The following is an 11195-nucleotide window of genomic DNA, read 5'->3' as shown; positions in this document are numbered from 1 at the left end:
ACGGTATCATATATATTGACATGTAACATTCCAATCATAAATCAAAATTTTAATATGGTTTAAACCATGATTTTACTACCATGTCATGTGCTATTTTTCCTATATATAAAAGCCACAAGATTGGAATTTATCATCTCTTAAACGCATTATGGTAGCCTGCATGTTAGAAAGAAGTAGATGTGATTGTATATCAACAAATATGTTTTTTTTTTTATCATAGAGCATTATGAATTCTCTGTGACAAAAAAAAAAGTACTATAGTGCGAACTAGTTGGCTTCACTTAAACAGATGTTCTCAGAATATGTGCATCCAACTAATTTCTTGTTTGCCTACTTTATCACTGATGAAATTCATAGCACATAAAATGGCGAATCCTGGTGAATCAGAGCAGAAATAAAATCGAAGAGCCTACGGATTGCTAGTTGGCCTTCAATATTAAATTCATCTACATACTTGAACCAAAAAAAATAAAAAATAAAAGAAATCATCTTTGATAATGGGGAATCTGAAAGGAAAGTAAATTCATATCCAATGAAATGCAGGGTGGGTAATTACTTAAACATGAAAGGAGATCGACAACAACAACAAAAAAGAATTGACAGGTATAGAGTAATGGAGATTCGAAAAGGTTGCATTTACCATCGATTAAGCAGCAGCCAAGCATGTTGCGATTGAATTAGGATCATCAAAATAACTATTTATCAGCAGGTTAGGTAAGATAAGATGTCCACACCAAGTTTCCCTTGCTTGGCAAGAGGAGACAGTATCTTTTGCAGCTCGCATATAACCCGTTCAATATAGAGAGTATATAGTCCATTCCTCGACTCGAACAGCTCTGAAACCTTGTGTGTTTGTATAACTGATCTTATCCACTCTTCAAGAAGTCCTGCAAAACATAATGATAAGTCAGGAAATTTTCCTTCAACAACACAAGATGACAAGAATGCAAGAAAAAAAATACAACGATTACTGTGTTCCGCTTTTGTGTAATGTAGGAAACCAAGTATATTTACGATATTGGAGTAAAAACATTGTAAAGCTTCGATGAGACATTGCACAAGATATGGAAAAAGGAAGCTATCATCCCCGAAAACTATAAAAATAAATAATATAAAGATTAAGAAACTTAGGTGCAATCCATATCAAACCTTTAAACGACTGCACACAAGGATGACATCAGAGATCCGAAAGGTTGCAAAATGTGATTGATTTGATAATCTAACAAAAAAGGAATATCAAACTACATTTAGTCAGCCAGTGTCGTATAAAAACACCTACTTGTGTCAAAAACTTCAATACTTATCCAGCTTCTCACATAATCTGATATCAAAAACTCCATGAGTTCAATCCTGCATTTGGGCAGGCATGTTAGAAATATTTTCACTTAAATCAGGAAGGAGAAGTGCATTATTTTTGCTAAGCAGGAACTAAAAATTTCCAAAAAGTTAAAAAAAAGGTATTCAAGTATTGTATGTAAGCAATCAAAAGCCTGACTCCTGTAAGGCATTCAAGCAATGCACTTACTAGTTCACCTTGACCAAACATAAAAAATCTAAGGGAACTTTAGAGAGAATACAATATTTGCAGAAAGAAAATAGATAACTACTTTAATCACATGGCTCCCCATAGAGTTACACTAAACATTACCATATAGTTATAAATTAAAACATACATCAAAAACATGCTTCCGTGAAGGCAAGGGAAGGACTCGTCAAATGGATCCATAAAATGTAAGCTTTCAACAACTGCCGCACTCTTCTGAGAAACAGAAAGCAGAATTCTTTGACCAATAAATGGCTCGTTTCCAAGTTTTCTGATTATGTGTTGAACACAAGACTGAGGATCTGGAGCAGAATTCAGGACCCCTGATACCACAAAACAAAAGAATCAACAAAGAACAAGTAACAATAGGCAAAGGCAACACATGGCATTGAACTATAATTCTACAAATTTTTCATTGAATGATTCAAGAACTATGTTTACTTATGCATGCAAAAACAAAACACGTCAACTGAAAAATCTAGGCAAAAGAGGTTTCATTTTATTAATAAAAAATGGAAACACTCAAAGATAACATTGCACTGACGATTTCATCCATTTATAAGGCAGTATTACTTCATGCATGTTCATATCTTACAATGGTCAAACAAGAGAAAGGAAAAGATTAGAATGAACAAAGTGCATGAATCCACTAGCTTTTTCCTTGAATTTATGAGCAAATTGTACGTTCTCATGTCAAATTGACATTTCTAAGATTCAATTAAAATTTTCCTCCAACTTTACTTCTACTCATGATCCAGAAAACTTCACCCTCTTATTCTACACTTTCCAAACCCTTGTTCCTCTTTCATCTCCACTCTTCCTCACAGCCACCCTTCAGCCTGCTCATGACCTTTGTTTCTACTCTGAAACCCTCATATCCTCTTCTTTTACTTGTTCTTCCTCTTCCATTACATCCTTCCTCCAAAAAACCCTTGCCAAATGCGCTTCCAAACTTGAATTTCCTCAATTTGGAGACACATAAAGGCATGTTTTGAGGTGGCAAAAGCAGCTGAAAAGGTTCAATATTTAATTGTAGGTTATTGCTATTATTTGATTGGAGTGGATAGAAAATCAATAGAACTATTTTTTTGGAAGTTCATGAACATTAAAAAGGATAGCCTGGTGCACGAAGCTCTCGCCATCCGGGATCCCGGGGAAGGATCCATTATACGCAATCTTACCTGTTTTTTGCAAGAGGCTATTTTCAAGATTAGAATCTGTGACCTTTTGGTCATATGACAACAACTTTACCGTTGCGCCAAGGCTCCCCTTCTTGGAAGTTCATGAACATTAACTAAAATAATATGTATTTGAACAATTGTTGCGAGGTATAGTACAAGCATATTTGAGAAACCTCAATTTCATTAGCAAATGTATTTATAACTTAATTAGCCTTCATATAAGTTGGAACTTGCACGACTAACCTTCAATTTAGGACAAATCACATAACAAACAGAATGGAAATACCATGTGTACTACATAAAAGGATGTTTTAGTTATAAAGAAGGTAATCTAAGCTATAAAGCAAAATAAATCAATAATAAAGACAAACAATGGATCAGATTGGCTATTATGAAATCCACGAGGATTGATCTGACATGTTATCCCAGACTATACCCACATCAACAAAATCAACATTAAAGACAGATAAAGGATCATGTCACTGCACACTCATATTTTTACTTGCATTGTTTAGTGATTATCCATGTCATTGCTTAAAGAGTCTAATCAATTCTCAACAGGCTAGGAAAATCAATATCTTAAGGAATCTGACCATAAGAGACCTTACTAAATATGATTCTAATATGAAGAACTTTATCACTAGAGCTGCAGATGATCAAAGCTTCAAAGGGTCTGAACTCTGAACAACATGAACTAATATACTGAAGGTCTGCTCATCATCCATTGTGGTCGTAACAAAAAAGGACAAGGGTCTTATTATCTTTGATTGGTCTTGATCAAAACTTGATGGCAAACGAGCTTAACCATAACCAAAGAGTCACTCGAATGACCTGACTCTGAGTGCTTTTAAGTTACCATCACTAAAGATTAGTTTGTATGCATGATGAAATAGTGGGCTTGGTGATAATATGGCAATTGCAATGGTCTAATGACTCTGAAAATGATCCATACAAATCATCAAAATATCAGAATTCAAAAGTCACCTACCAGAGAAATGGAAATAGTCAAAGCTGGATGATTACAGCTAACCTCAAAAAGGTTTGTAGGGAAAGTGCATATTTTATGATGTTTGAGTTTTAACTTAATAGACTAAAGATTAAAACATTATCATTTATGAGAACCCAACATTGCGGAACCAGATTAGTGAAAACCAAACACTATGCTCTTGTTGGCAACCTAACCTAACACCTGTCATTCTTCTTAAGTGCCACCTTGTAGAAAGGGATTAAATGAAATAAGCCATCTTGAAATATGGTTTTCGGCATGGTTCTTCCTTTATTACAGAATTCTGTAACAGATTTGATAAAGTTTTTCCAAAAAGAATTTATTAACAATATTCCTGTAGAATGTCAAGTGTATATAACCTCTTAACTTGGATAATTGTTAAAGCTCAAGCACTAATGGCAACAATTTTTTAACTGCTCGTTGACCTTAAATCAAAAAGAAAAATATCAGATGTTCTTAGATAGGTTAAAAATAAAAAGGCACTTATAATGATATGTTTGTAGTGTTCAAAGTAATATACTTAGAAATTGTTCAATGAAATAATAAAAATCGGATCCTGCAGCTTGTCTTCACAGTAGAGTTAAACTGAACTACAAGAATCTGTGAAAGCAAATATGGAAAGATTTAACAAATATAACCATGACCTTTTTCTTTTAATCAAACCCAAGAAAATTATTATGCTATCAAAATATAAAGTACCGTCATGTTCTGGGATGGTACACATTCTTCTGATCAAGCGCATAATTAACCCGTTCACAGTATCTTCAATGAGGTCAGGTTCTTTTTTTGATGACAGTATATTCTTGACTGAGGCTTCAGAAAACATTGAATAAAAATTCTCAGCACTAACAAAATTTACTTGAAAATAATAAGAACAAAATAATTGACTCAATCAAACTAAAAAATAAACCAATTGCAAATTAGGAAAGAAAGAAAATTAAATTAAACTTCTACCAAAATCATCTTGAACTGAACAAAATTACGAATTTCAAATTAATTTAAACAACTTATCATCTTAAACAAGAGGATCTACCAAAATAAACTAAAGGTGAGAAAATGTATAAATGACTCCTATATCCTTTATAATTATTTTTTCCAAATAGCATTTGCAATTCAACTATGTTGAAATGTACAACAGAAAACAAAACAGTTAAAGTGGAAATAAAAAAAAACAAAATATGTTTAAAAGTAATTCTTACCTACAATGAAATCCACAGCCTGATGAGAAAAAGCAGCAAAAGAAGTGCTCATTTCGGCCTGCATAGCAAATAGAGAACAAGAAACATATGAAATTCTAGAGCAACTGATAGCTATGTAATTGATTATCTTTAACTGGAATTATCTTACTTTCAAAAAGAAATTATCGGTATGCTCCACCAAGAAATTTATTGATGCACCAAGCTGTTCTATCTCATTGTTGTTGTCAAACACTGCATATAAAAGATTAACATGCAATCTCAGAGAAACTTCTATACCAAAGCAAAATTCTAAAATTAACAAATTTGTTAAGTATTCATATGGTTGAAATTCAACCAAATACAATTCAAGGTATAGTTTTTATAGATGACAAAAAGAGCAGTAAAAGTAGAGTTTGCTGTTTCCTAGAGCAGTAAAACTCAGTACGAGAAGGGCAAGTGCAATTCCCCTCCTATCTTTTCTCTTATGTTGTAAGATATGAAGTCATTCCTGTTACCTCAAAAGATATGAGATCTTTACTTTCCTCTTACCTCAAAAGGCATGAGAAGAGGTTTTCTCTTACTTCCAACCTCAAAAAGTAAAAGATCTTCCTTAGCCTCTTGCCAAAAGGCAAGAGAACTTCTCTTCCATCAAAAGACATGAAGTCTTCTCTTCCCTTTTACCTCAAAGGATATGTGAGGTCTTCCCTCTTACCTTGTAAGATGTCATGTTAGGCAGTTGCTATGTCAAGAGACACTCAAGCAAGGAACATCTACCTCAAAGGCATCTGATGTTCCTTGCTTTCCAGTATGGTTTGATATGCAATCAGATCAATTGACCCACTGGTTCGACTAACAATCCAGATCTTGATTTTCAATATGGTTCTAATAACTATAGGTTTAAGGTCTTCTTTTTCTTCTTACCTCCGATGGTTATGATGCCTTCCTATGCACCCTGCCTTAAAAAGGTATGAAGTTTTATTTATCCTCTTGCTACGGAAGGGCATGAGATCTTCATTTGCCGTACCTTCTTACAAGCAAATTGGACAATTGAAATGAAATACAATCTTAAATACCAATTTTTTTTACAACTAGTCAATAAGCAAGTTGCCAAAGTTATGGTTGGAAACTCAACTTGACCATTAGAATGTAGATGAAGTATAGATAAAAACTAAAATTTCGTGCCAATCATTTTCACTTAAAATTTTCTAATGTAATTAATGATCTTAACATTCATATTCAACATGATAAACGTATGTAACTCATGCAATCTATCTCTTTATGAAGTAGATAGACGCATGTAATGTATCATTAGCTTTTTGCCACATGAATAAAGTGTGTTGCTTTAGAAAATGTCTAGAACCACAAGAACTATCATGGCATTGACTAGTCTCAAGAGTACAACATTAAAGTTATATTAAGATTGTTGGTGCAATATCTCCTGGGTCAAGATTGACTAGGTTGATTAAGCTTGAGTTGGCTCAAGTTTGAGTCTCGATGTTTGAGTTTCAATGTTTGACAATATATGGAGATTGTAGGAGCAATCGTCCGTTTGGAGAAATTGTTGATGCAATTTCCCTCTAGTCAAGGGTTGACCAGGTTGATGTGAAGAAGAGTCAAGTAGGTCAAAGGAGTGACCAGATACTTGACTGAAAAAGACCTAGTGAGTAAAGCTAGGCAGGTGAAAGTTCTGGTAAGTGAAGCCAGACAGAGGGAAAGTCCTGATGAGTGAAGCCAGGCAGATGGAAAGTCCTAGTGAGTGAAGCTTGGCATATGCAAAGACTTGGTGAGTGAAGCCAGACACGTGGACATTCAGGTGGGTCAAGGTTGACCGGACACCTGGCGTTGGGAAGTCCAAGTAGGTCAAAAGAGTGACCGGATACTTAGCACAAGGAAATCCAGACGGGTCAAGGGTGACCGGACATCTGGTGGAAGGAAGTCCAAGTGGGTCATGGAGGACTGGACACTTGGCACGAGATGATAAGTCCAAGTGGGTCAAGGTTGACCGAACACTTGGCACGAGGAGAAAAGTCCAAGTGGGTCAAAGGATTGACCGGACACTTTGTGAAGAAGTCCCAGCAGGTCAAGGTTGACCGGATGCTAGGCACGAGGAGTCCAAACAGGTCACGGTTGACCGGATGTTGGGTTTGGGAGCCCAAGACTTGACTCGGGCAACCTAGGGTTGGTCAATTTGATCAAGTGATCAAATTGGAACAAGCCCAATCGATCAGTTGATCGATTGGGCACTACCGATCGATTGGGAGCTTATATCGCGCGCATAGAAGCCTCCCCAATCGATCAGCCGATCGATTGGCAGTTGGAAATCGCGGGCGACGCGATAAAGGCTGAATTGATCAGGCGATCGATTCAAACCTTTTCCAGCAGAGCACAGAGGCGCCCTGAATCGATCGACCGATCGATTCAAGTCTCCCCAATCGATTGGTCAATCGATTGGGATGTGACCGTTGCAAAGGAAGCATCAAGTTTAAAGACATCTTCCTCGTAGCGACTCAAGAGATCTCGACGCTCTCCTCTCTCACGATTCTCACAGGTTCTCGCCAGTTCTTGAAGCTTCTTGGAGTGGCATGCAAGATGTCCACTCCAGGATGCTATAATAATCTATCTTCCACTACAGCTATGGTCTTATCATTGCCTAAGTAGCCTGCAAGATCAAATGCATGGGCAGGGGCTGTTGTGAATATCATGGTCTACCCACATTATTCTTCATCAATATACTGGCTAGGCTAATAGCTTTCCCTCTTATACTTTTAAAAAAAAAGAAGTAAAATTCCTACCATAACAAAATAGATCTGTAAAAACTTTTTTTAAAAAAAAAAAATCAACTAGGATGGTACCGCATTAGAACCCAAAATGAACAATCAACCTACCTAGAAAACTTTTTCGATCCAGAGGCCGTTCTACTTTTTTCCTCCTCTCCTTCCAGCGAACTGTCCAAAAACAAAATTCCAACTCATGCACATGTTACTGCATAGAAATTGAAAAGAAAAACAAATGTAGGAAAATCAACAGAAACAGAACCCCCCAAAAGAAAAATATGAATTACCCAGTCTAAGGAACCTCCGCCTCAACACCTCATCGATCCAATGCCCTCGTCCACCACCATCTTCACCCGACTCACCGATCGCACCAAAGAAATGGCACGGGCATGACGCGATCGGGAGATCGGCCTCGCATGAACTCCCGTCTAAGACATCGAGAACTTGATATTAACAAAAAGAGAAATGAGCAGATATACACAGCGGGAAGAGGTTAAAGAGAGCCGACCTTCAAGTTGCTGGATCTCTTCTCGTAGCTTGAGGATCTCCCTCTTACGGTCCTTGGCCTTAACCAATCATAAAATTCCGAAGATTAAGATTAGGGATTCTGATCAAACCGTAGAGGGAGAAGGAAGAGGCGAAAGGGACGGTGCAGTACCTTCCGCTTCCAACGCTGAGCATCTGAAGGTGACGAGGAGGTGGGAGAGGAACGGTGGAGCTTGCTAAAGCGGGCGAGGGCGAGGGCGATCGCGACCTTCAAGGAGGAGTCGGAGCGAGTGGTCGGAGTAGGAGTCATGGCAACGGTCTGAAGAAGAGAGGCGGCTTTAGAGCACGCGGAATGCAGCAGCTAAGCCGGAGGCGATTTGAAAACCCACTGTATCGACCTGTTTTTTTTATCGCCGCGTCAAGCAGCACTATTATAATAATAATAATAATAATTATTATTATTATTATTGTAATAATTGTAGCTGTGTTTTACTTATCAATTAATTATAAGTGATTTTAGTTATTTTTTACGAACTTAAATTTTTTTCCCCTTATTTATTTTGTGAAAAAAAAAGATGGATTATTTATTCTTTTAATTATTTTTTAAGGATAAAAATACCTTTAACGGATTCGTGTATTTTCTATCCAGTGATATTTTACTTTTATATTTAAAAAATGATATTTAACTCTTCTTTAACCGTGAGAAATTTTATAAAAGATAATTATACCTTTATTTTTTTAAATCATTTTTCAATAATAATAAAAAAGGAAAAAATCACATTAAATTTATTATTATATCTTTCAATAATTTTTTTTTTACAAAATTCATATATACACCTACACAAACAATAGAAAACAATAACTTTAAAATGGATAATCAGCTAAAAACTCTCCACCACCCTCACCAAACCAAAAAAAAATCATAATTCTAAATTGATGAACAAAAATCAAATGAAGATGGAATTAAAAATCTCTTCTTTATCGTCAAATATGGCATACAATAAAGTAAGAGTATTTTTGGTTCATCAATTTAGAATTCTAGCTTTTTTTGATTTGATGAGGGTGGTGGAATTAGTTTTTTTGCTGGTTATCCTTTTTAGAGTTGTTGCTTTTATGTTGTTTATACAGGTACATGTATGAATTTTGTGAGGGTTTTTACTTGAGGATATAATGATCAATTCAATATGTTTTTTTTCCTCTTGAAGTTATTATCGAAAAATGATAAAAAAAACAAAAGAAAATGACACAATTATCTTTTATTCATTATCTGCCACATTTGATGATAAGGAAAAGATTTTTATGATAAATTTTGTTCTATCTTTATTTGATTTTAGTTCATTAATTTAGAATTCTGGTTCTTTTTTGATTTGGTGAGAATGGTGGAATTAGACCTGACCACGGTTCGGAACAAACGGTTCGACGGTTCGGAACCGCCGGTTCGACGGTTCCAGGCAGGTCGACCCTTAACCTTAACCGCCCAAGACGGTTACGGTTCACGGTTCAGAACCGCCGGTTCACGGTTCGGTTCACGGTTCGTCACGGTTCAAGATTAATATGTTAATAAAAATTAAAAATTAAAAATTAAACATTAAACATTAAAAATTAGAAATTAAAATTTATTAAAAAAAGGGCTTGCACTTATTTAAGTTGCCTACGTATCCCTTTAGGGGAATCAAAGCCCACGTAGTTCTTTTACATTTTTATCCTTTTACATTTTCATTCACTTCCATTTCCTGTTCCTGTCGTATTTGTTCCTTCAGTATCAAAATCTTCAACTTCGTCATCTGAAAGTTGCATTCCTTGGATTCTTTTCTCCGCTCTGGTCCAATCGTCCAGTAATGCTTGGGCTTCCAATGAGTCAGGAGACAAAGTTGATCGTCGTTCATCTAATATGTTGCCGCCGACACTGAACGTCTGCTCCACAGCAACAATTGACACTGGACAAGCTAAAATTTCTTTTGCGATCACGGAGAGAACGGGAAAGCTTTGAGCCTTCTGTGACCACCACTTTAAGATATCGAAGTTTTCGCTATCTGCTTCATTAAAATCAAAAGAAGTCGTAAAATAATTCTCAAGTTCCTGTGTGGAACTTGAGGATTCCCGTGGACGTTTTGTCCGTTCTTTTAATAAGAGTTGTGCTTTTGTAAGTTTTAAATTACTACTAGTAGTTTGTTGAATTTCAGAAATATTAATTTGTGTTCCATATTTTGCATAATATTGATTATAAATATCATATAAATAAATTCTAACATTATATATAATATTAGCTGGATCAGGGGAAGAAGAATCTTTAATTGGAATTAAAGCATCATAATATAAAGTTAACATTTCTTGTAAAACTTCTAATTTAAATCTAGGATCTAAAGCAAATGCAATTAAATAAATTTCAGGAATTAAATAAAAATATTTTTCCCATTTAGTTTTCATAGCTAAGATGCAAGGAGATAAAGATTCATTATTAATATGTTCATTTAAAATAATTTTCTAAAACTAATTGAGCAGTGGGATAATAAACACCGGAAAGTTGTTCGGTTGCATCATTAAATACTTTTAAAATTTCACAAATACTACTACAAATATTCCATTGTTGTGAAAATAAATATATATTAGCATTAGTGTTTTGTGCAAAAAATGAACATAATAATTCTTTATATTGAAATGAATCTTGTAATAATTGGTATGTTGAATTCCAACGTGTTGGTACATCACGTGGAAATTTTTTAGGTCTCATTCCATTAATTTTACAAAACCTACCCCATTGTTTCATTATAGATGGATGAGACCATAAATAAGAAATTGCAATTCTAATTGGTTTAATATAACTTTCTAAAATTTTTAAACCATCTTGAACACATAAATTTAAAACATGGCATACATAACGAATATGAAAAAATAAACCATCAATAATAGGTTGACATATAAATTTTAGTTTTTCATTACTATCGGTATTAGAACTAACATTATCAAATGATATTGAAAATATTTTATGAGTTAGTCCATATTCTTCTAAAATTAAATATAATAATT

At 34.9% G+C, this 11195-nt stretch overlaps 1 protein-coding gene across 2 annotated transcripts; it reads right to left on the bottom strand.

Moving 5' to 3' along the window:
• Positions 1-300: 300 nt before the first annotated feature.
• On the bottom strand, positions 301-8549 carry LOC122034673 (protein MULTIPOLAR SPINDLE 1-like). 2 transcript variants are annotated; one of them, XM_042593996.1, is made up of 11 exons: positions 8341-8549; positions 8191-8248; positions 7970-8110; positions 7794-7853; positions 5078-5160; positions 4930-4987; positions 4430-4543; positions 1674-1866; positions 1317-1350; positions 1150-1219; positions 746-887 (listed from the first exon to the last, which is right to left on the bottom strand). In XM_042593996.1, exons 1-10 carry the CDS (start codon positions 8476-8478, stop codon positions 1178-1180), a joined length of 921 nt encoding a protein of 306 aa, XP_042449930.1. In that variant the 5' UTR covers positions 8479-8549; the 3' UTR covers positions 746-887; positions 1150-1177. The 2 variants fall into 2 exon arrangements, with proteins under 2 accessions (XP_042449929.1, XP_042449930.1); XM_042593995.1 differs by lacking the exon at positions 1150-1219 and having other exon boundaries at positions 301-887; positions 1280-1350.
• Positions 8550-11195: the final 2646 nt, after the last annotated feature.

Source organism: Zingiber officinale, chromosome 11B (assembly GCF_018446385.1).
Source record: "Zingiber officinale cultivar Zhangliang chromosome 11B, Zo_v1.1, whole genome shotgun sequence".
Lineage (NCBI taxonomy): Eukaryota > Viridiplantae > Streptophyta > Magnoliopsida > Zingiberales > Zingiberaceae > Zingiber > Zingiber officinale.
This window is presented reverse-complemented; position numbering and strand designations above follow the sequence as displayed.

What these genes read in the sequence shown, in the direction of transcription:
- LOC122034673 (XM_042593995.1), bottom strand. Translation starts at nt 8,478, where the DNA reads ATGACTCCTACTCCGACCACTCGCTCCGACTCCTCCTTGAAGGTCGCG. An exon ending in AGAGATCCAGCAACTTGAAG is followed by an intron (nt 8,111 to 8,190) that starts GTCGGCTCTCTT and finishes TCGATGTCTTAG; the next exon opens with ACGGGAGTTCATGCGAGGCC. An exon ending in TACCATCCCAGAACATGACG is followed by an intron (nt 1,867 to 4,429) that starts GTACTTTATATT and finishes TTGTGGTATCAG; the next exon opens with GGGTCCTGAATTCTGCTCCA.